Source organism: Polyodon spathula, chromosome 7, assembly GCF_017654505.1.
Source record: "Polyodon spathula isolate WHYD16114869_AA chromosome 7, ASM1765450v1, whole genome shotgun sequence".
Classification (NCBI taxonomy): domain Eukaryota; kingdom Metazoa; phylum Chordata; class Actinopteri; order Acipenseriformes; family Polyodontidae; genus Polyodon; species Polyodon spathula.
In genome coordinates this window covers 21,888,663-21,914,340 of record NC_054540.1, presented here as the reverse complement: position 1 = coordinate 21,914,340, position 25,678 = coordinate 21,888,663, and the positions used below count along the sequence as shown (strand labels likewise).

The 25,678-nt window shown below is 36.9% G+C and overlaps 1 protein-coding gene across 1 annotated transcript; it reads right to left on the bottom strand.

The window, feature by feature from the left end:
• Positions 1 to 15,681: 15,681 nt before the first annotated feature.
• On the bottom strand, positions 15,682 to 25,624 carry LOC121318348 (cysteine-rich with EGF-like domain protein 2-A). The gene is made up of 11 exons (XM_041254908.1): positions 25,172 to 25,624; positions 24,605 to 24,687; positions 24,103 to 24,213; positions 23,627 to 23,718; positions 21,390 to 21,398; positions 21,094 to 21,261; positions 20,436 to 20,534; positions 19,835 to 19,918; positions 19,325 to 19,420; positions 18,543 to 18,683; positions 15,682 to 16,023 (listed from the first exon to the last, which is right to left on the bottom strand). The coding sequence occupies exons 1-11, from the start codon at positions 25,295 to 25,297 to the stop codon at positions 15,956 to 15,958; spliced, it is 1,077 nt and encodes a 358-aa protein (XP_041110842.1). The 5' UTR covers positions 25,298 to 25,624; the 3' UTR covers positions 15,682 to 15,955.
• Between the last annotated feature and the right edge of the window lie 54 nt (positions 25,625 to 25,678).

Below are 25,678 nucleotides of genomic sequence, written 5' to 3'. Positions count from 1 at the left end.
GAGGTCTACATCTGTAACACAGGGACCGTGGTAAACTGTTAATCACAAAGCTGCAACATGTGAAAGAATTACATGTAGATCAAAACTACTTTGTCTAGCCTGCACTCCCTTTTTTACGATATGTCTAGTGCAGGTGCCTGCAAATCTTCCATAAAAGTGGTTTCATTAGTGGTAGCACTTTAATCATGCAGTGTGTGACAGAGGAGATGCTGAGAATGGAAAGATCCAGGTGCCTGCACTTTTCTCGTCTTGTCTCGTAAAATGTATTTCCTTATGTATTTGAAAATAAATGCTTAATGCAGATTAATCTAGTAAAGATTGTTGAAAATAATAAAATAAGGTGATTAAACTGTAGGGGTTGATTGGAAAATACGCCTACAATATGTAGCACACGCGTGGTGTTTGAAGTTATGAGTGAAAAGTTGCATCTCTATGTTCCAAGTCAGTTTCAGTCAGTGGGCTCAGATTTCCCAAGCAGAAAAATAAACCTTAATGACTCCTCAACATTTGAACATGTATTACTGGAACATTAACAATATAGTAAATATTCCATTAAATATACCAATAACATTTGCTGCTATTAATTTTACCAACATAGAAAATAAAATTAGAATAAGTTCCTGTAAGATATATTAAACTTATCTGACACATCTGGTGTAGATAATGTATGATCCATATCTGTTAGCATATCTTTAAAGTACAAATGCAGAGAACAAATGACAAACCACAACACAGTGAGTTTGTGGGAATGCACATCTGTTGCTCTATAGACTTCCAAACATATGAACATGAATGAGAAAACAGTTGCAAAATGCCCTGCTTGTGACTCGGAACATATTTAATTTATAAGTCATAAAATATGTCTGTTTCATGTTGGAACTACCATATCTGTCAGACATAGCTTTAATAGTTGCAGGAAATCTCCTGAACTTGACACCAAATGTCTTATTCACAAAACCTTATAAAACAGGTATATGGTCTTCTAAAGAGCTAATTTCAAATATTTTTTTAACAATGTATAAATTTCAAAAAAACATTTGAAAGGGAGAGAAATACCCATTTATTTTATACAATTAGTAAGCAGCAACGTAATAGTTCTTTCAGAAGAAGAAATTCTGCGTTTTAGAATGGCCCACTCAAAGTCCGGACCTAAACCCCATCGAAATGTTGTGGCAGGACCTGAAGTGAGCTGTTCATGCAAGGAATCCCTCAAATGTCATCGAGTTGAAGCAGTTCTGTAAGGAGGAATGGGCCAAAATTCCTCAATCGATGTGAGAGACTGACCAACAATTACAGGAAAAATTGAAGTCATTGCTGCTCATTGCTGCTCAAGGGGGTGCCACCATGAATCTAAAGTTTCACACACTTTTTCACATATGGATATTGAATGTTGAATGATTTGTGGATACATAAATGTTGAAAAAGTATCATATTTTTGTGTCATTTGTTAAATCAGGTTATCTTGATCTATTAGGACTTTTTAGGTTTGAAATATGTGAAAATCCTAACTGGTTCACAAACTTTCTCGGCATGGTAGATGATTAAACATACAGTGCCGTGACAAAGTATTTGCCCTCTGTCTGATTTTCTGCTTTTTTGCATATTTTTGACACTGAATGTTATCGGATCTTCAACCAAAATCTAATATTAGGTAAAAGGGACCCTGAGTGAACAAATTACACAACATTTTGATACTTATTTCATTTATTTATTAAAGAAAGTTATGCAACACCCAATTCCCCCATGTGAAAAAGTAATCGCCCCCTTAGACTCTAACTGGTTACGTCACCTTTAGCAGCAATATCTTCAACCAAATGCTTCCTGTAGTTATTGATCAGTCTCTCACAGCACCCTGGAGGAATTTTGGCCCACACCTTCATGCAGAACTGCTTCAACTCTGACATTTGTGGGTTTTCAAGCATAAACTACTCGTTTCAGGTCCACAACATCTCAATGGGGTTTAGGTCTGGACTTTCCAAAACTTTAAATTTCTTGTTGTTCAACCATTCTGATGTAGACTTGCTTGTGTGTTTCTGATCATTGTCTTGCTGCATGACCCAGCTGCACTTCAGCTTCAGCTTACGGACAGATGGCATGACATTCTCCTGTAGAATTCTCTGATACAGAGCAGAATTCATGGTTCACTCAATGATGGCAAGTAGTCCAGGTCCTGATGCAGGAAAGCATCCCCAAATCATGGCACTACCACCACCATGCTTAGCTGTTGGTATGAGATTCTTACTGTGGAATGCAGTGTTTGGTTTTTGCCAGTCATAACTGGGCCCATGTTGGCCAAAAATTTCCACTTTTGACTCATCATAGAACATTGTTCCAAAACTCTTGAGGATCTTCCAGGTGCTTTTTAGCAAACTTGAGATGAACATTAATGTTCTTCTTAGTGAGCAGTGGTTTCCGTCTTGCTACTTTGCCATATATCCCATTTTTGCCCAGTGTCTTTCCTATAGTGGAGTCATGAACACTGACCTTAGCCAAGGCGAGAGAGGCCTGCAGATCCCTGGATGTTGTTCTTGACTTCCTGGACAATTTTATTCCTTGCTCTTGGAGAGATTTTGACAGGACGGCCACTCCTGGGAAGATTCACTACTGTCCCAAACTTTCTCCATTTGGACAATATGGCTCTAACTGTGGTTTGGTGGAGCCCCAGAGCCTTAGAAATGGCTTTGTAACCCTTTCCAGACTGATAGGCATCAAAAACTTTTTTCCAGAGGTCTTCAGGAATTTCTTTTGATCGTGGCATGATGTGTCTCTAGAACCTGTGTGCTGACAACTTTATTCTGATGGTAAGGGCCAAATTTAGTTAGATATATATTGGGCAGGGTTGGCCCAAATCAGGGCTGATTGTTAACCAAAGTTTTAAAACAGCTGACCCTAACTATCCCTTTAATTGGGTTGAGTTAAGTAGAGGGGGCAATAACTTTTTCATACCTGAAGATTGCATGTTTGATTACTTTGCACTCCAAACAAATGAAAGAAGCACCAAACTATGGTGTCATTTTTTTCTCTCAGACTCCCTTTATATAATACTACAACCCTCAAAAAGATCTGACCAAATTCAATGTGAAAAATGTTCAAAAATGCAGAAAATCAGAGAGGGGGTGAATACTTTTTCAAGGCACTGTATATGAATAAAGTATAATTAGGTTAAGAACCTAAGCGAAAGATGGGGAATAAGGAGATATATCATTCAGTACGAATTGATCTTTTAATTAAAATCCCCTTTTTGATCAGCAGTAAATATTTAGATTTAAAGGCTAAAAACTGCCTAGGGTTTTATTATTCTGTGTAAAACTCTGCATCTTTTAATAATAATATTATATATCATTATGGATAATATTATAGAGTACAACATTTGGAAATTGTTTAAATAATTACTACTCTGACTGTTATCTCTCTCTTTTTAAAATAAAATGTTCAACCACAGTGGTAACAGTAAGGCTGTGTTCACACTGAGTTCTATAGGAAGTTGGTTCCATAGTTAGTATGGTTTTGTTTATTTGGAGTGTAGCGTTACTGATATTATTCTATAGGCTATCCACACTACCTAACTAATGCACATTTAAACCACGTGATTGCCATTCACAAACATGTTTTGATCGTGTTGTGATTGTGATGATCGTGTAAATAAGGTATGATTTGCACACCAATTTTTGTCTTTTTTTTTTTTTTGTCTTTTTTTTTAACGGAGCAGGAAACTACCATCTCTGGCTAAAAATGCCTGCAGTTTTGTTATTCTATGTGAAACCCAGCTATCTTCCAATAATAAAATATTAGTAAAAATAAATCCTCCTTTATCATGCCGATTTTGGGAAGACTCAGTTGTACCAGCAGACAAATATAGTTTGAGAGTGTCCTCTGCTGGTTTAAAGGTGTGTGCCACCTCAGCATTAACTAATTATGCAGGAAGTAGGGTATATTCAGGTCAACCGCTCTCTGTTACATCTAAAATACACATGTCAAAAACTGCACTCCAATTGCACTGGCGATATAAAAAAAAACGAGAAAGCCTCAAGCAATGCCAAGCTGTACTGTCTCTGTCACAGTATTTTTAATTAAAGGATGTCTCTTTATACTGTATAATGTACTGCTTCTTGCTGTAAGTGTTATACAAGTCAATAAGATTTAACATGACTTAAGGGGAATAAGGACAACACAGGGGAGATTTGATCAAAGTTTTAAAATCCTAAAGGCGTTGACAAAGTTAACACTCACACAGCACAATGATCAGGACTTATAGTATAGACATGGCTGGAAATTGAGTGGAGGCAGACTTAGGAGAGAGGGTAGGAGATGCCTGTTACACAGAGTAGGGAGTATATAGGGAATGAGTTGCCAAGCCACGTTTTACTGCTAAGCCATTATTATCCTTCAAAATTTGACCAGCTAGGACAAACATTGACGTGCAGTACCTATAGGAAAAATCAATTAAAAATAAAAATAAAAACCTGAAAAGTCTTCATTAGATAAGTGTTCACCCTTTGATATGACACTCCTAAATAAGCTCAGGTGCAACCAACTGCCTTCAGAATTCACACAATAAGTTAAATGGAGTCCATCTGTGTGCAATAAAAGTGATTCACATGATTTCAGATTAAATACACCTGACTCTGTAAGGTTCCACAGTTGGGTAGTGCATTCAAAGCAAAGATACTACCATTAAGACAAGGAGCTTTCAAAATAACTTTGGGATAAAGTTGTGGAAAGGCACAAATCAGGGGAGGAGCATAAAAAGATTTCAAAGGCATTGAATATCCCTTAGAGTACAGTCAAGTCGATCATTAAGAAGTGGAAGGTATGCGGCACCACACAGAATCTGCTTAGAGCAGGCCGTCCTCCCAAACTAAGCAGCCGGGTAAGAAGGCCATTGGTCAGAGAAGCCAACAAGAGGCCAATGACAACTCTAAAAGACCTACAGTGTTCCATGGTTGAGATGGGAGAAACTGTCCATGTGTTAACAATAGCTGAGGTACTCCACAAATCTGGCCTGTATGGAAGAGTGGCAAGAAGGAAGCCATTTCTGAATAAAGCCCATGTAAAATCCTACTTGGAATTTGCAAAAAGGCATGTGGGAGACTCTGAAAAGATGTGGCAAAAGATTCTGTGGTCCAATGAAACAAAAATTGAACTATTTGCCCTAAATGCAAAGCGTTATGTCTGGTTCGCAAACCCAACAAAGCACATCACCCAGGTAACACCATCCCTACTGTGAAGCATGGTGGTGGCAGCATCATGTTATGGGGATGCTTTTCATTGGCAAGGACTGGAAAGCTTGTGAGAGTACAGGGCAAAATGGATGGAGCTAAATACAGGCAAAAGCTTGAGGAAAACCTGTTTCATTCTGCAAAAGACCTATGACTGGGACAGAAAACACGAACGTGAATGATCTAGTGCGGCCCAGTCAAAGCCCAAACTTGAATTCAATTGATAATCTGTTGCAAAACTTGAATATTGCTGTCCACCAACAATCCCCATCCAACTTGGCAGAGCTTGAACAATTTTGCCAATTAAAATGGGCAAATATTGCACGATCTCGATGTGAAAACCTGGTAGAGAAAGACTCACGGCTGTAATTGCTGCCAAAGGTGGTTCTACCAAGTATTAACTCAGAGGGGTGAATACTTATCTAACCACGACATTTCAGTTTTTTTTATGTTTCATTAGCTTTTGTTTCACAATAAAACTGCTCTTGCCTCTTCAAAATGCTGAGTAGGTTGTGCAAATCAAAAGAAAAAAAATCCCATTTAAATGCATTAGATTTCAGGTTGAGACACAACAAATTGTGAAAACGTTCCAAGGGGGATGAATACTTACTAAAGGCTCTGTCTAACTAAGTTGTGTAAAGCGCAGGTTTGCACGCCTTTTCAAATGAACCAAGACAAAGCACTTTTCAAAAACACTTGACTTTTGCTGCCAGTAGTTTTCCCCTCTTTGTATATCTACCAACTCAGCAAATAATAATCAATCAGTGTCCCAGTTTCCTCAATTATGGCCACATTCTTTTTTTTAAGTACATTTAGAGCATCCAATTATTTTACTCCCAATTTTCTCCATATGTAGAATGTTCTAATATGTTCCCTCACCGCAGTAATGCCCCACAGCTCAAGAGAACTGAAGGTTCAGTGGGTGTCCTCTGATATCATAACCAAGCATTATAGCCCCCTGCCAGTAACAATAGTCTTCCCTTGGGTCAATAACCTTCTACTATAGCTCTCCTCTCCAATCAATATTTATATATATATATATATATATATATATATATATATATATATATATATAAATATATAAAGTATTACGTTTGGGGAATTGGTAGTGTGGTGACTGGATTTGTTAAACTCAGTTTAATACTTGAATGCACTTGAATGGTTTCCTTTTGTTTTAAAAACTGTTGGCAAAAATGTTTACTCAAAGCCATAGATGTTCTATATTTCGGGGATGAAAAAAATAGTTGATTTGTCAAAGAAACCAACTGTATTTAAATACTACTTTAGGTTATGGAATCTATATGTTCTGTTTACAATGTGTTCCCTCTGATGTGGCTGACTGCACACTTCAAAGGCTATGACAATTTAAGAGTTCCCAATCTAAAAACAAAATTAAATAAAATCAGCTTTTCATCAGCCACATGAAAGAAGTGGATAGCCTGGATTCCCACACCATAAATAATGCAAATGCTACATCTGTATTAAGAAAACAACTTCACCAACATTAAGTCTGTATGTACAAATGTGCTTGTACAGTACTACTTTATCGGTCAATGGCAATTTTACCAATGATTTGCCTTCCAAATCCGTATCAGCACTTTCTGCTCAGGTTTTTAAGGCCAGTTATACAAATTGATGTGCATATGCTTATCACAGTGTCTACAGACACTGTTACTGCAATAACTTGAGTAACTTTTCACAAAACAACCTCAAACTTGGTACAAAGGCAGACAAAACCAAGGTTCAGAACCCAGCTGAAGCAGTTGGATCGCAAGTTTCAAAGCACGTAAAGTAACAAAAAACACATGATGTGGCAACGTGTTCGCACCGCCTAACTCAGCGCGGCATTCAGACCCAAGCATAGGGACATGCTACTGTACATCTCCTTTCCATTAATTTTTTTATAGCGCCTCTCCCCCCCCCCCCCCCCCCCCCCACTTACCCCCACAAAATAAATCCTTGTCTAATGAAATGGGCATTTTTATAATCTGTTTTAATTTTAAAATGCTCAATCTTGCTCCTAAAAAGATAAAACATAATTATAAAAACAGAAGAAGCCAAATTCAGAGAACAAATTATAAAAATGCACATTTGATAAGCATAGATTTTAGGGGGAGGGGGTAAATAGGTTGGGATTAACGGGTGGAAAGAAGTATTTTGCATCTTCTTGGCAGCCTGCTTTATATAGGATGCCTACAAAATGAAGGAAAATATATTTCTTATCCCGGCAGGGTATAGGTTGATGAAATCTTCATAGCTTTTTTTTTTTTTTTTTGACGTGATTTAGTGTTAGTATATAATATCTTCTATATTATATATATATATATATATATATGATATATATATAGATATATATATATATATATATATATATATATATATATATATCTGTTTATAAGAATCAAGAATCACTGTTATAAGAATCATTCCTTTAAATCAAATCATTCCTTTACTAACCATGCTAAATTACTCTGCTTGTAAGAATCAACCAATCCGCTTAACAGAATCATTTCGGGGAAAACAAACTACATGTAATACGGTACCTCAAGTGCAATGATGTGTACAACCAATAAAAGCTGTTTTTGAATTTAAATTTGATCACATCTTGTGTGATTAGGCATGTACGCAGCATGGATAGTGCTATGATGCAGGAAACACTGCATTGTTTGTAATCAAATGTCACCACTGCACTGTGCAGGTATTTTTTGTGTTCTCTGTTAGTGAAAATGTGTTTCAATAAAGTGAATACACATGCATTGAATACATACTGAGTACTGCAGTGTTATTGTGTGATATGCATGTAGAGGGAGTGGGATTGTGGCACATGAGGAGGGGAGGGGGGTTGAGGAGCTTTGCATCTCCGCTTAATGAAAAATTGTGAAATTTGCATCACAACAGAAAATAAGTAAGCCAGATGCTTAAGTGCAGTGGTAGTCCTGACAGTAAAATACTGTGGTGTAATATCGTTTTAATTCAAAGGCCATTACATGTTACACCGAACGGCAGTTAAACTAGGCACTTTCATGAGACAATTGCTTCTCAAGTTATACTGTAATAAAATAGGATTCTGCAGCCTTGAGAAAACATAATCGTGTTCATATAACAAGTTGTTTACCCACAAGGACTTATTTTGATGTAGTCCTCAGTGATTGAGTACCATTGACATCTGTATACTGTATTTAAACTGCTGATGGCATGCTTTGTTAATTGTAATGCAACAGAGTGGCCGAGGACAGTGTAAATTATTAGGCTGGAGTCTTGATTTACAGTTTTAAACCAGTGTTTTATTTCTTATACTGCGGTGGCAAAATAACCGCTAATAAAACAAATAAAATAAACCTAGCTCTCAGCTGGAGCACTAACTAACAGTACTTTGTGTGGAACAAACACTAGATCGCTTACTCATGTTTTGAAAATTTATAATTTCTAGAAGTGTCTTGAAAACAAAGAATTTTAGGAAAAATATTTGGTACCAAAAGTTTTGCTTTTGTGGACAAGGAAATAGTTACAAGAAATAGATGTCTGCAATTATTTATTTCAGCAATTCTTTTTGCAAAACTCCAAAAATGCTAATTCAAAAGTATTCATACCCTTTGATACTATGATAGAAGCTTCTAAAATTCCAATTGAATAAAAAACAACTAAACCCCCCTACAAGAAGATATCGGATAACGCTTAAAGTGACCAGCAAAGCTCTAAGTTCATCTGAGTTTAAGTTTTCACCATCATAGCTGACGACAAGGTAAACAGACAGCCCTTGTTTTATCCCCTGCTATGTTGGCACCGAACTCTGCCAGAAAAAAAGGATGTAAAGGACTGCTGTGCTGTAAGTAGTTCATTGTGGGTTGTCTGTCAGGACTGTAGGTGTGTACATTAGTTTTTTTTACATGGTGGATTGTGGCTGCAATCTCTTCGGGGACATCACATGTACATAGCCAGAATTGAGCGTTTCTTTCTTTATTTTTGGAGCAGGGGTAAAAAAACAAACAAACCTTTACGTTTATATCTTGAGAGCGGCGTTTATTCGAGGGAGGCATTTATTAAAAGGCTGATATCTGAGTGAGGCGTTAATTCGAGGGTGGCGTTGATTTGAAGTAATATGGTATATATTTTTCTCACTATCTGTTATTGGCTGTATTCAGACTTATCTTTATATAAGTGTTCCTTTAAGCTGATGACACAACTGCTTTTAGATGTATGCCATAGAATTGTGTGTGTGTATATACAGTGCCTTGCAAAAGTATTCAAACCCCTGACCAATTCTCTCGTATTACCGAATTACAAATGGTATATTGAAATTTTGTTCTGTTTGATATTTTATTTTTAAACACTGAAACTCAGAATCAATTATTGTAAGGTGACATTGGTTTTATGTTGGGAAATATTTTTAAGAAATAAAAAACTGAAATATCTTGCTTGCATAAGTATTCAACCCCTGTGCTGTAAGGAAGCTTCCAGTTTGCACCGATAAAAGGAATTGCCCTAACAAGGATACAATTACCTTACCATTGGCCTCCACCTTTGAACCATTAAAGTTGCTGTCACATTTTCTGGATAAAAAAACCCACTGTTGAAGGATCATTGGTAAGGCTGTGAATCTGATGGAAAATGAAGACCAAAGAGCATTCTACAGAAGTTAGAGATAAAGTAATACAAATGCATAGATTAGGGAAAGGGTACAAAATAATATCCAAGTGTTTGGCTATCCCAATGAACACAGTTGGATCAATAATCAGGAAGTGGAAGCTGCATCACACCACCCAGGCACTACCAAGAAAAGGCCAGCCCTCAAAACTTAGTGCTCAAACAAGAAGGAGACTTGTGAAAGAAGCCACAGAGAAGCCAACAATCACTTTGAAGGAGCTACATAGTTCAGTGGCTGGGAGTGGAGTAATGGTGCACCAGTCAACCATATCAAGAGCTCTGCATAACACTGGCCTGTATGGGAGGGTGGCAAGAAAGAAGCCATTACTCAAAAAGTACTGTCTGAAAGCACATCTGGAGTTTGCCAGAAAGCATAAGAGTGACCAAGCTGCGATGTGGGAAAAGGTTTTGTGGTCAGATGAGACCAAGATAGAGCTTTTTGGCCAAAAAAAGCGCTATGTGTGGCACAAACCAAACACTGCCCATGCCTCAAGACACACCATCCCTACAGTGAAGTATGGTGGTGGCAGCATCATGCTGTGGGGATGCTTCTCATCAGCAGGGACTGGGCATCTTGTTACAATTGAAGTAAGAATGGATGGAGCAAAATACAGGAAAATACTGCAAGAGAATCTGCTTCAGTCTGCTAAAAAACTGAAGCTTGGGAGGAAATTCACCTTTCAGCAGGACAATGATCCCAAGCACAAGGCCAAAGCAACATTGGAGTGGCTCAAGAACAAAAAGGTGAATGTCCTACAGTGGCCCAGTCAAAGTCCTGATCTCAATCCCATTGAGAATATGTGGCACTATTTGAAAATTGTGGTCCACAAGCGTTGTCCAACCAACCTGAACAACCTGGAGCAAATCTGCCAAGAAGAATGGGCCAAAATCACTCCGACACTGTGTGCAAAGCTGGTACATACTTACCCCAAAAGACTTAAAGCTGTTATTGCAGAGAAAGGTGCCTCTACCAAATATTAATGTGTGGGGGTTGAATACTTATGCAAGCAAGATATTTCAGTTTTTTTAATTTTACACTTTTTGTTCTTAAAAATATTTCCCAACATAAAACCAATGTCACCTTCCAATAATTGATTTTTAGTTTAAGTGCTTTAAAATAAAATATCGAACAGAACAAAATTTCAATGTACCATTTGTAATTCAATAATATGAGAGAATTGGTCAGGGGTCTGAATACTTTTGCAAGGCACTGTATATACACACACACACAATTCTATTGTATATGGCATACATCTAAAAGCAGTTGTGTCATCAGCTTAAAGGAACACTTATATAAAGATAAGTCTGAATACAGCCAGGAAGGAAACTACAGCTACTGAAAGAAATCAGAACCAGCTGGAAAAGCTGTATTTACTTTGTTTAATCAAGATCACTTGTAATTGCGAAATTTCTTATGCCATCATTTGGAAGAAGATGACTATGCTTGTCGATCAAGTGTTTTCTGAAGTGGCCATATAGTGCATGGTAACATTTTCAGAAAAAAAACCTGTGTTTGTATATATATATATACAGTGTGTGTGTGTGTGTGTGTGTATATATATATATATATATATATATATATATATATATATATATATATATATATATATATATATATATATATTAGTAACAGCTGCTAGATGTTTGAAAATCTGTGTCATAAAATTGGTTCCCTTCAACTTTAATGATTTCTTCCACTTAATGTATTCTACACATTACTTAAAACAATACACTGTGTTTGTGCTTACAATAACAAATAATTTTGTTGACAGATCTGTTGGGGTATCGAAAAATACACATTATTGGAGGTTGGGATCACCTTCCCAGCAGGCATCAGGGAAGCTCATACAATAGGGCTTAAACTGAACAGAGATCTTGTAATTCAGCAGGCCCAGAACACAGTTCATGGGTGTCATACTTTACCAGGATAGTGTGGTGCTTGGAGAGTTGTCAATAGTACATCACAAGTCTGGTTACTATCAGACATCAATGCTCCGGTACTTATCTAGAGGAGGGGTTTTTAACCCGGGGCACACATACCCCTGAGGGTACTTTTAAGCGTCATAGGGGGTATGTAGGATGAATGTAAGAAATGTAAGTAAAAGAAAATGATATTGAATTTATTTATTTTACCAATATAAATGCAATCACATTAGTCATACTTTGACAGTTTTTGTTTTATTTATTAGGCGTGTCTGCTTTATCAGTGATATTAATAGCGGCTGGTTGAATTTATTTCCAGCGTTTTATAGAGTACATCCAGATTATTCTGTGTAACATTTATCGAATAAAAAATTGATACATTTCTTACTTAAAAAGAAAAACAAAGGAAGAAAACACAAGTCTACAGAAAGTACAAAGCAACAGACAGTTATACTGAGTCCCTTTGGATCATTTTTTTTTGTTGGCTTTAATAAAATGTTTATCATTGTTAGCTTATTATAGTCTTGTTGAAGTTAATGTTTTTGAAATTGTAAACATTTATGCTGAGATGGGAAGTAAATGGTGTACGTAATAAACATTATTATTTGTAACTTTGGTAAATAGAGTGAATATGAAATTCGCAAGTACTGTCTTTTGATTATGTGCACCCAAAGACCTGGAACTAAAAGTTAAGAATTAGGCCTACTGTTTGGTGTTTTGTCTGAAACCAGCAGTCTGTCAGTCCCAAACTGTTTGAACATAAATTATATATTAAATAAACAGGAATTAATTACTTTGATAATTGGATTATTCAGCCTTTTATTGCAACTGTGATACCATTCAGTAGAGCAAAAATTTTAAGGGGTACTTGAGCTGAAACCTTCACAGAAGGGGTTCAGTTTTTAAAAAGTACTGTACTTGCTGACCAAGTATATGTTGTTTTTCCTCCCCATTATAATGCTAGTTGAATAGTATCAAACTATAACATTCTTGTTCTTAGGTATATTGTACCATCATGTGGTCACTGCTGGAACTGCATAGATAGTCTAGGCAGAATTGTCTAAAAAGGTCCTGGAAATCAATCCAACAGGCAAACCATGTAACAAGCTGGCAACAGGTGTTTTTAAGGTCATTTGACCCTGCTGATTATGAAAATCTCTGTTGCCAAGCCGGATTTTTGGCCTGAAGCTCAGAATTTAACAGGCTGCTGGATAAATAAACTTTGATTTCTCTGGTTCTAGATCAGTTAGAATTGAAATTTCAAAACGTTATGCGGTTGAGTTCTAGACATTCGATGGAAGATGTTTTGAAAGTGTAGGAATGTCCAAAATTTATATTTACAAAATGGTGACAAAATATTGGGAAGGAAACAGAAAACAATTATGAAAATTTATAAATTTTAACATTTATTTTTCTAAACAAGAAATTTCAAAACTTTTTAGGGTTATTGAGGCCAAACAAAATAATGGTGCATGTTTTGAAACTCTAGCAATGTCCAGAAAATCTATTTTGCATAATGAAAAATATGTATTAATTTATCATGTTATCGTACAGGAGACGAGACGATTAGCTCTCTAATTTTAGCAGCATGTGTAAGGGGCACATCAATAAGGGAGACATATTTTTGGTGTAAATTTAATGCGAAGATGTGTTGCATTGGCTGAAATGAATGGTGAACTCAGAGGTTGAGATAAAGCGGCACTGATGAATCTGCTGACAATAGATGCCCTGAGCAGACTGAGCATCCAAAATGTCATCAACTGATTATCGGTGGCCAGGCAATGGTAATTGTTCTGGGAAAACCTACAAATGCAACAACATTTGGCAACCTCGCTGACATTTTTGTGTAACAAGTAAAATAAGCTGGCTCAACATACAACAGTTAATCAGGAAAAAAATTCAACTGTTAATCATGAAAAATCAATCATGGGCAGAACACGTAAGAAGCACTCGAAGTCCCGATCAATAAGGCGTGTCATTGAGAACAGAGACGTGCCACTGCCAAAGAACTGGACACACTTTTTGTCAAGTCAGATCTTGCTCACTTCCTCTCTGCATAGCTTATTTCATGCAATTATCCCAACCTTGCAGGTTTTGCTGCTGGAGGTTTGTAAGACGAGAGAAGTGAGATCAACAGATGTGAAACCACTGCAAGCATCACACAACGAAACAGACACTCGAATGGTACTGCATGCAGCCAACAGCAGCTTCGATACAGTAGTGATTTTGGCTCAGGACACTATTCCTGCTTCTGATTCATCACTTTGAGAACATGTAGTGCATAAAACTGTGGCTGATGGCTGGAACATCAAAAGGAGGAGGAAGTTTGTCCCAATTCACACCTTATGTGATCAGTTGCCACCAATGCTGAAGTTAAATTTGCTTGTATTTCATGCACTCACAGGATGCAATGTGACGTCTTACCTTGCAAGCATGCAGGGTGGAAGGTATTCGCAAGCCATCCTGAGCTGCTTTCTGAACTAGGGAAGGTTCCGCTGACTAAAATTGCAGTGTATAGTGCTGAAGAGTTTGGGGTGAAGCTTTAATGTTGGATCAAAGGTTACAAGTGTGGGCTCTGCCCATCATGCTGTTTGCTAACACAAGAAAAACAGAATCTCTGTCCCAAACGAGTGATGCACTGCAACAGCACATCATACCGTCACCCTACCAAGCAACCAGATGGGAGAATGCGCACCATGCTGAAATGGAACTTCCTGCACTAGCTGACACGGGGTGGAAACTTGATGCTGCAGGAAAACTGGACCCCATTCTGACAACTTTGAATGCTGTTCCAGACGCCTGCATTGATGTGATTTCATGTTTTTGCAAGACAAGCCAGTGCAGGAACCGTATGTGCAAATGCAGGATAGCACAATTATCATGCATAACCATGTGCTCTTGCAGTGACAGATGTTTAAACATCTAAATGTTTTGATAGCAGTCACTTTAATATAACTAAGAAAACAGTTTGTTGCATAAATTTTATTTTAAATTTGGAATCGCCAATTATTTAACACCCTTTTTTTCTCCCAATTTGGAAATGCTCAATTGTATTTTAAGACCCTATCTCACCACTACAACCCCCATACTGACTCGGGAGAGGAAAGCCCACAGTTAAGCCATCAGACCTATGGCGCCGGAGGACAACACAGATCTAGTGACACACACAGTGGACCCGCAGCCACAGGAGTCGCTGGTGTGCAGTAAGACAGGGCTTACCCAGCAGACTCTAAACCCTCCTCGCATGGGAAGCACATGGCCAATTGCACGCCACCCCCCGACCAGAGCCGACAATGGCATAGCCCTTACTCAAACCAGCAATCTCCGGACCATAGGACGCAACCTGTACTCCCGCGGAGAGCCTTTACTGGTTGCGCCACTCAGGAGCACCTGTGTATATAAAAATACATTTTTAGAAAAATAAAATGTTGAAATGTATTAATTTTCCTAACTGTTTTCTGTTTCCTTCCCAACATTTTGTTACCATTGTCAATTTAAATTTTGGTCATTCCTCCAGTTGCAAAACATTTTCCATCGAATGTCTAGACCTCAACCGCATAACAAGTTTTGAAATTTCAACTCTAGCTGCTCTAGAACCAGAGAAATCAAAGTTTATTTATCCAGCAGACATGCTGAATTCTGAGCTTCAGGCCAAAACTCCGGCTTGGCAACAGATCTTCACAATCAGTAGGGTCACAATTACCTGAAAAACACCTGTTGCCTCTTGTTATATGGTTTGCTTCTTGCATCACATTGTGAGAATGCTGCGTATACATACACCTTAACCCCTTGTTTAGAATTTGAAATATGGACAGGAGGTGTGAAACAGTATTATTTAACCTTTTTATTGATTACTTCAGCCATAAGCAATAATAAATACATTTCTACTGTGAAAAAAAAAAAAAAACACATTTAAGATTTTATTTATTTTTTCTCCAAAAGACATCCCTTTTACAAAAATAAGTGCATTTGGAACACACAAAAAAACAACGTAAATCAATTAAAAAGGGGTATGGTTGGCCACATTTAATTCTGTTAATCTCAATGTAAGCATTTTGTTTCCCCAGATATTTCAGTTATAAACATTTTTCCAGATACTGCAGTCAAGTTGATGGTACAATTCAAATAATTTAAATGAAGTGGTTATAGAGCAGCAAAGGTTTAAAACGTTATAGGTCCTCATGCACATTGTCAGGTGATGGAGCTTCTGAAGAATACTCATCTTTCACATTTTCCTCTGTAAAATGAAAAACAAAAGTAGTAGTCAGGAATGTACAAATTGCTTTGTTGGATAAAGTCTGAAATTGGCCAAAAACCATGTGGTGAGCAGAAGTGCATTTGACAAATGTGCACAGCCTGGAAAGTCTTATTGCAATTACAAGGTTAAATGTGGACACATTCAAAAGCATGTGTGCATTCACCATGCAACTTCGGTAGTGCAAGACTGACAATACTGTGTTTGCATATTTTATTATATTTGTTTTTTTAACAATTGCTTAAAAAAAAAAAAAAAAAATGAAATGCACTGACAAAAGTGTTTGAGTCTTGTATAACGGAAATACAACCCTATAAATAAACTGCTGTATCCTGGTACCGTTGCTGTAGGTCAGGTCACACTGATAACAGCTCGACCACTGGAGTGAGTTTGATGTGTAGCAGACTTAACAGAGTAAGTGGCAGGGTTCCAAAAAAATCTAGCATTACACATCCCCATATGTTGCTACAACTGTTTAAATATTGTACCTGTAATTTCTCTTCTCATTGTTAACATCCTAGAACACTTTACAAAAACTTTAAAGTCTGTTTCAAAACTCTTAACTTTTCAATATCTGCACATTCCTCATGAAGTATAAATAAATATAAACAAAGAACCAATAAATGCTCCACGAAAGGGGGGGCCCACATTGCTAGTGTTAGTAAGAAAATGGGTTTTAAAACCTTGGTTAGCACTCACACTTTTTTATAAAATTGATTCATGAAATTAGAAAATGGGGGAAAAAATTCAGAACTGCAAAAATATAGAACTTCAAAAATAAAAACTGTTTCTTTGTTAAAGAAACCAGTTTAAAACAGCACCAATTTTATTTAGTTTATTTACCAGATGCTGTTATCCAATAGACTTAGAAACTAGGGTGTGTGAACTATGCATTACCTGCAGAGTCATTTACAACAATATCTCACCCAAAAGACAGAGCACATTAAGTGACTCACTCAGGGTTACACAGCGAGTGAGCTGGGGACCTCCTAGTTACAAGCCCTTTTCTTTACCCATTGGACTTCTCAGCCTCCTAAATGCTACAGTGCCTATAGTAAGTATTCACCCCCTTGGACATTTTCACAGTTCGTTGTGTTACAACCTGAAATCTTGGTGCATTTAAATGGGACTATTTTTTCCTTTGACTTGCACAACCTACTCACTTTGAAGAGGCAAGAGAATTATTGTGAAATAGCTAATGAAAAATTAAAAAAAAATGAAATGTCTTGGTTAGAGAAGTATTCACCCCCCTGGGTCAATACTTGGTAGAACCACCTTTGGCAGCAATTACAGCTGTGAGTCTTTTGGGGGTAAGTCTCTACCAGGTTTGCACACCTGGCTCATGCAATATTAGCCCATTCTTCTTGGCATAATTGTTCAAGCTCTGTCAAGTTGGATGGGGATCGTTGGTGGGCAGCAATCTTCAAGTCTTGCCACAGATTCTCAATCGGACTCAAGTCTGGGCTTTGACTGGGCCACTCTAGGACATTGACTTTCTTGTTTTTAAGCCACTCCAGTGTCACTTTGGCTGTGTGCTTGGGGTCATTGTCCTGCTGAAAGGTGAATCTCTGTCCTAGTCTTAGGTCTTTTGCAGACTGACTTGAGGTTTTGCCTGTATTTGGCTCCATCCAATTTGCCCCCTACTCTGACAAGCTTCCGAATCCCTGCCAATGAAAAGCATCCTCATAGCATGATACTGCCACCATCATTCTTCACAGTAGGGATGGCGTTACATAGGTGATGTGCTGCGTTGGGTTTGCACCAGACATAACGCTTTGCATTTAGGCCAAACAGTTCAATTTTTGTTTCATTGGACCACAGAATCTTTTGCCACATCTTTTCAGCCTCCCACATGCTTTTTTGCAAATTCCAAGCAATTTTACATGGGCTTTTCAGAAATGGCTTCCTTCTTGCCACTCATCCATACAGGCCAGATTTGTGGAGTACCCGAGACATTGTTGACACATGGACAGTTTCTCCCATGGAACGCTGAAGGTCTTTCAGAGCTGTCATTGGCGTTTTGGTGGCTTTTCTGACCAATGCCCTTCTTACCTGGCTGCTCAGTTAGGGAGGATGGCCAGCTCCAAGCAGATTCTGGGTGGTGCCGTATACCTTCCACTTCTTAATGATCAACTTGACCGTGCTCCAAGGGATATTCAATGCCTTTGAAATCTTTTTTTTTCCCCTGACCTGTGCCTTTCCACAATTTTATCCCGGAGTTGTTTTCAAAGCTCCTTGGTCTTCATGGTAGTATCCACTTTTATTGCACACAGTTGGACTCCATTTAACTTAGAGTGAATTCTGAAGGCAATTGGTTGCACCTGAGCTTACTTGAGTGTCATAGCAAAGGGGGTGAATACTTATCTAATGAAGACTTTTCAGGTTTTTATTTGTAATAGGCATTGAATTTTCTAACAGTATTCTAACTTAAGATTCCATAGGCCACTTGCACCTTGAATTGTTAGAGTACATGAACCCACTTCCAAGTAAGCCAGGTTTACCTGTTTCTTCAGTTTTTATACAGACTCCATCTTTGTCTTCAAAGCCTTGAGAGCAAACACATTTGAAGCTGCCTTTGGTGTTAACACAGTCCTCATTTTCACGCATGCATGATTTATCAAACAGGCTGCATTCATTTACATCTGAAAACATAGTAAATGTCAGTATCATTTCCAAAGAGATATTTATAACATTCACTGATACTGAAGAAAGATTAAGACCTTTAAAAACAGGAGGAAACAGTATACATTTCCTAAACAGTCAGATTAGGAATATATTTTCTAATGAAAACCCAGATAAGAGCTACTGGTACATTTAATTTAAACTAGAAATGGGAGTTTTTGTGAACAACAAAACAAATAACTCAAAGTGTATCATCTGCAGGGTTTATGTTTCTTGTACAATAAACTTGATCTAGAGAGAGACGGTCACAGAATAGTTGTTAGAGAGCATGATGCCAATACCTCAGTGTGGGGTGTACCAATTGGAAACCAAAAAGCTTACATGACCCCAATATGGCAGCCTTGTAATATCACAGGTCAAAGTGAAGGGCTCAAATATTGCTCAAGAAGTTTACATAAAATCACAATTGCTGTACAAGATTAGATCTTAAAGTAGCAAAAGAATTATATTAAAACAACAGCCAAGTTCTTAAGTGGCCAAAGCCCCTAACAGGGATGCATAATAAATTCATTATACACATTTAATACCAGGCTGCCATGTCAAACTGGCAACTTAATTGATCAAAAAGCATGTGGTTTTGCAATTGGCTTAATGCTCTCACCTGTACACTTTCCATCTTCCTCAGTGTATCCAGATGAACAGCCTGTGCATTTTTCAGGACCCTCCCCAGTACAACTTGTACACGCAGCATCACAGGCTAGGAGCAATAAACAATCAGCTTATGCAAACAATGTAATACTTCTCTAGCAGGTATGTTTAAATCTTTTTTTATACCATTCCATATTCTAAACATATCACTGTAATAATGCTGAAAACTACAGAATTAAAAGGACCATGGCAAGTTTCCATAATTTACCCACTCCCTACATGAAATGGTGACAGAATTGAAAAGCCGTGCTATACAATACTCTCTGTGTGAACCACGTGGGGCAACACAGGTGAATTAGGTAAAATACCTAAGATGCCCGGTTTAGGAAAAAAATGGACATCCTTTTGCATATCTGGGGTACATCATAAGGCAAATCTTTATGTACCATGGTCCTTATGGATTTATTTTAACAAGTTTAAAAATATCTTGAAACTGCTAATTAACAGTTCCTCTAAAACCAACCTTTGCAGGAGTAGGATCCTTCTTTATTGTGGCAATACTGGTTCTCTTTACAAGGAGATGTCTCATTTGCACATTCATCTATGTCTTGAAACCAAAAATATTGCAAATATCATTCAACAAGGGTAACTCAGTACTACAAATCACCAACAACGTAACTTTAAGCTGTCATTATAGTCCAATTATAATTTCTATTAATGACCACTGCTTTCTTTAACTTCATTAATACAAATACGACACACACGCCTACATTACTTTCAAATTTAGACCTTTTTTTCTACAAAGTAGAGCAAATTTTACACTGCATCAAAAGTACACCTGGCTCATAGTTTAATTACAAGAATACAAACAGAAACAACTAAAGATGACCTTGCAATGGGCATTAAAAGCCAGATACCTTAATGTATTCTTCTTGTTCTCTCTCACAGATGTATTTCTTACATCAACTAGATGTTAATGATTAAAACTGGTGAACCAGGTGTCCTTGAACTTCAGAAACTCCCTCCACCCCCTCCCTTTTTTGTGTAGCATAACCATGTAAAAAGGTACAAGTGATAATTTGAGGGAACTGTACATCAATTGTACAAAAAGATTATCAACTCACCATTGCATGATTTTTCATCACCCTGCACCCAGCCACTTTTGCATTCATTGCAGTCCTTGTTAGTTGGGCCAGAGCAGGTTTGGCAAGACTCATGACATTCTGTAGGTAAATTAATGGAATTGTAAACACGATAAGCAATTCCCTGTCCATCAGTACAAGTTGTTAGGTTACAGAAAACTTAAATGTTGGGTATCATGTGCATGCCACCGAATCCAAGTAGCCACACAAGACATAATCCAAGGTTGTTTGGTTCCTACACAGGTCTGGTGAGCGAGGAGGCCACTCTACAGCCTGGGCACGTTATAGAGTAGGTGCAAAAAAAAAAAACCCAAACAGTCTTGTGATTGTTTTTTTTTTTTTGTTTTGTTTTTTCCCCCAAAAGGTGCGTTATAGTAAACACAGGCTAGGGATCTGTTCAATTCAAGCACATATGAGTTGACACAAGCACTTTTTCCAGGGCTTATTTTATGCTGTTGCTTTAGATTCATTCTGTTGCATCCTTTTATTACTACCACCTGAATCAGTATTGTGAAGTAATCTACATACATTTGAATACCAGGAGATTTATGATGGTCTTATCATTTTGAGATCATTGACCATTATTCATTATAACCAGGTATAACCCAACACTTTGTGAAGTAGCTGCATATTTATTTACCTGTACACAGAGAGAATGTGTCATTTCTTTCTTTATTAAAATATCCATCACCACATTCTAAACAGAAATCTCCTTTGTATCCTTTATTACACCGGCATTTCCCATCCCCTCTTCTAGTGCCGTCACCATCACAGACGCCATTGTCATGACATGGTCTCTCAGACCCTCATTTAAAAAAAAAAAAAAAAAAAAAAAAAAAAAAAAAAAAAAAAAAAAAAAAAAAAAAAAAAAAAAAAAAAAAAAAAAAAAAAAAAAAAAAAAAAAAAAAATTTTTTTTTAAAAAAAAAAAAAAAAAACAACACAAGCTAAAATGACAAAATAACAAAAGCGCAATCATTTAAAAACAACATTCTAAAAAAAAAAAAAAAATAGAACTATCAATAGGGTGCAGGGTTATTATCACCAGTCTGGTTGGCACTTATTCAATGAGGTGACAGCCTCTGTGCCTTTGAGAAGTGTGGGGGTGGAAAACCAACTTGCAAAATTGATTATCCAGGATTACCACCTTAGGGACTGCTCATTGTGAGGCACCAGTGATTTTTGTACTATTGAGCCAGTGAAACCGCATTCAAAAGGGTACTCACAAATCAGATAGTACATCAAAGTTATATTTAATAAACGTGTCACAGCAGTTGTCATGATAACCATGTAGTGTGACAGAGTCAGTGCATAAGGGACCCTTATTTATTTAATGAGACAAATATCTTTAGTCTCATTAATCTGTGTGCTTTCAAATACAATTTACAACACACTAAGCATGCTATTATTGAAAGTAAATCCGTAACAAAGAATTTTAATTCAAGGTGTAGTAACTACTGTTGAATATATATTTTTTACTTGGCGCTTAATAGTATAATAATCAAAGGAGCAGTTAACACAGGTGCTAATAAAATGGCAGAAATTAGATTTTAAAGGAAACAAATTAGTTAAGCTTATTAGCGATCTCAGACAATAAAACAGCTTTCACTCAGAAACCTCACATCAATCCTATGACATTATGTAATGGTACCAAGGCAGTCTAAGTGAATGCATTGTAAATGCGTACCTATTTGTTTCTCCTGTGTGCCGAAAGAAACATGTGTTTACTTACCTGTACACAAAAGTAACTAAAAACAGAAATTCCATGTTTTAAAAACAAACTATGAAGTTTTGTCTTTTACCATCTTCAGTCTAGCAAGGGTGATTTACAGTAGATCAACAGCATAGGAATCAGTTTGGTTTAATGACAGAAAACAGATGGAACTTTAAAAATACAACTCAATTCCAGAGCTTTTTAAATGTAAATCCTTCACATCCCAGAGTGAGGTAGATCCAGAACAGTAACTGGAATGAATGTGCAGTGATTAATAAATATTCATGCAGGGGCGTATTTTACTTGGGGAAAAATTACTTAAAGTAACTCAAGGTACGTGAATGCAAATTTTATATAAGCAACATTTGAAAAGTTGTGTAAATTAAAAATTATGTAAAGTACTTTACCAATTTCTGGAAAGACATGTTTAAAAAGGTCCTGATAAACCAGACTATGCGACAAACGAAAATGTGCAGCGATGCGACAAAATTAATAAAACCCTTTCACACCACAGGGAACGCAGGGGTGACACCAGGACGACACTAGAGCATTGCAAAATAAACAGGATTGAATCCTATTTTTTGCAATTTCTTTGGGCAACAACCAGGGAATTGTGCAATCAGAGAACAGCTTCAATGCATGGTGTCCACCAGGGTGAAGCAGTGGCCAAATTTACAGAGGAAAAAATATATACTTGCCATGGAAAAATATCCAGAGCTTTGAGTCCATTTAAAAGGAACTGATAAGCCTGGTGCGTATGATTTATTGCCATATATGTTGAAATACCATCATAGGAGACTCAATTTCCACAGCACGTTGACGAATATGTACCAGTCTTGATTATAGTTTTGTCAACAGCAATTTAATACTTTTATAGATCTGGCAGTTTTCAAATCTGTATGGTCATGTTGCTGCAAAAGTATCTCATCACCCAATGAAAAAAAATCGCATCGTGTCTGGTGTGTGCACCCCTTTTTTTTTTTTTTTTTTTTTTAAATTGCTCATCCTGCAGTGATTTGGCGAATAGATCTAAAGCCTCACTGTAGCTCAAAGTGATGATGTAATGCCTTTTAACCGATTACAGCCAAATGCAATCCGAAACGTCTATAGGAGGCCAACAGTGGATGATACAAGTCTGGGGAACATTGATGCAGAATCAAGGCAGATATTGTGTTCAATATGTAGAACAGCACAGACTGACAGACGAGCAACGTAACAGGTCCCCATTTTTTGAACGAATACTCAAGCACTACTTTAAAAAGTCTTATCAGGCCTCTTTTCCATTGCAACTGAAACCAACTGGCATAAGTGAAATGCAGTTTGTATACATTGCAAAATACATTCTACATGAGAAATTACTCAACTATGGAAAGGAAAGCCTATTTACGTAAATTAAATCATTAAAATCAGGATTTGCTTCCCTTCTAATGTCAGTAATAAAAAAAATAAAATCTAAATTACCATTGCAGTCAGGACCAAAGGTTCCCGGAGGACAACACACTTCAATATTGTCTATGCAGAACCATTTAAAAAGGTCTGGGTATTTATCCTTCCTGTAATAAGAAAAATAAACAATGCAGGAAAGTAAAAATAAATAAATGTTGTTGTTATTAATAAAGCACAATCTAGCTTGTGTCATGTGAAATCTTTTCATCAGATTTTATTCCCCAAATAAAGTATCCACACCTCTAACATGTCTTGCCTTTATTTCACATCTACCTTGAAAAAAGTGCAAACCACCCAAACAGCAGGAAGTATTACTGCATTTTACTTGTCACCTGAATGCATAATTATATACATATTAATATTAAATTAGCAGGCTGTTTTTTTTTTTTTTTGTTTGTTTTTTTAAGTAAATAGTACACTCACTTTAAGCGTTTTTCTCAAAGTACGGCAACTTGAAATTGTAACCAAAGAGACAGACAAACCCCACTAACTTTTTGAACCACCAGTTTTCAAATTGCTCTTCATGTTCTTCCACCATGTGGTTACATTCAAAGCTGCTGCTGTCACAGAGGGTTTCCAGGATCTCCACTAGACGAGTCTCACTTGACAGGAAATGGAAACAAACATTGAGAACAAAAATCATTCATTTTTTAAAACACTAATTAAATTCAGTTTATTTGTGAGAGAGGAGTCACAGTATAATGCAGAAATGCCAAGTATTTATGGTCCACTGCACCTTATATGTAGTCACAAAATGTGCATTTTTGATAAGACTGGTTTCCATAAATATTAAGCATTACATGTTTTACACACGCATTGTTACACTGACTGGCAAGGTTGTCTTTCCCATTAATATGACCTAACAAACAAACTTAGCATACCTGCTGACCCACCCAAGTACATTACCCTCCTGTCACCTCCCTGTTAACTGATACTTTTTAAAGGACACATTACTGTACATTGAACCTTTTCACAAATAAATAAATAAAATACCTAGTTTCATATTTTGATAATGCTCTCTCCTCCCAGGCAGTGTTTCCTCCCCCAAAATTCTTTTTAGCTGTTTTTTCTAAACCCTAGAACAAAAATCCAAGTTTAATAACAACAAAAATTAAATATCAATAGAAACTACTGCCAATGTCTCTATCTTCAGTATTTAATAGACAGTTTGCTAATTTATGTTCTTTACAATTTTATAATTAGTCTCGATTAAATCCAGTAGACCACCTTGGCTAGGACTAAGGATACCCCAACCTGTCTGAAACCACTGCCAGTGGGGTTGTGTACGAAAGTGTTACAAGTGAATGTGCCCGAAGTCTATTGACTATCAAAATTAATGACAAATAACGATTTTTGATTAAAGGAATTGGATTGCTCAAAATTCCATTGAACATGCAGGCTATATCTGTATATCATTATTTATATACATTATATTAATTGTTAATACATTTTCTGTTATTCTATCAGACAAAAAGTATAGGCTAAATCTTAAAAGTGTTAATTGAATACTGCAAAACCAGCACCCTACAAACAGAAAAAAATAGTTGTCTTTAACCTTACCTTATCAAAGTTGTCAACTATTGTCCGGCACGTTGCACAGGGTGTTTTTGAGTCGCCAGCGATTAAAAAGGGACTGTGCAAAATTATACCAAGTGCCAATACCATTACTATATTTACAAACTGCATTTTTTACAAGGAGTGATTCGTGTACAGGTGACAATAACAAATAGTATATTGGCTTATTTGATTCTTCTCACTGCATAAAGCCAGACAGAAGAACCCCAGATGTTAAAAACGGTATGGTTAAGAGACACTCATACAAATTTGCAGCATCCCGGTTTCAAAAAAAAAAAAAAAAAAAAAAGAAGAATAAACACTAGTAGATTTTGATTTCCGCGTCAGCCTCGTGTTACTTGTGTGGCTTTGTCTGATTTGAAAACTGTGACAGCCAATCAAAGGCAGAGCCAATTAGATCTCGCCACGCTCTGGGACAATGTATGACTCTCGTGTAGATTTTAAAGACACAATATACTAAGGGCGTATATTTTCCTCATTAACTGTAGTTAA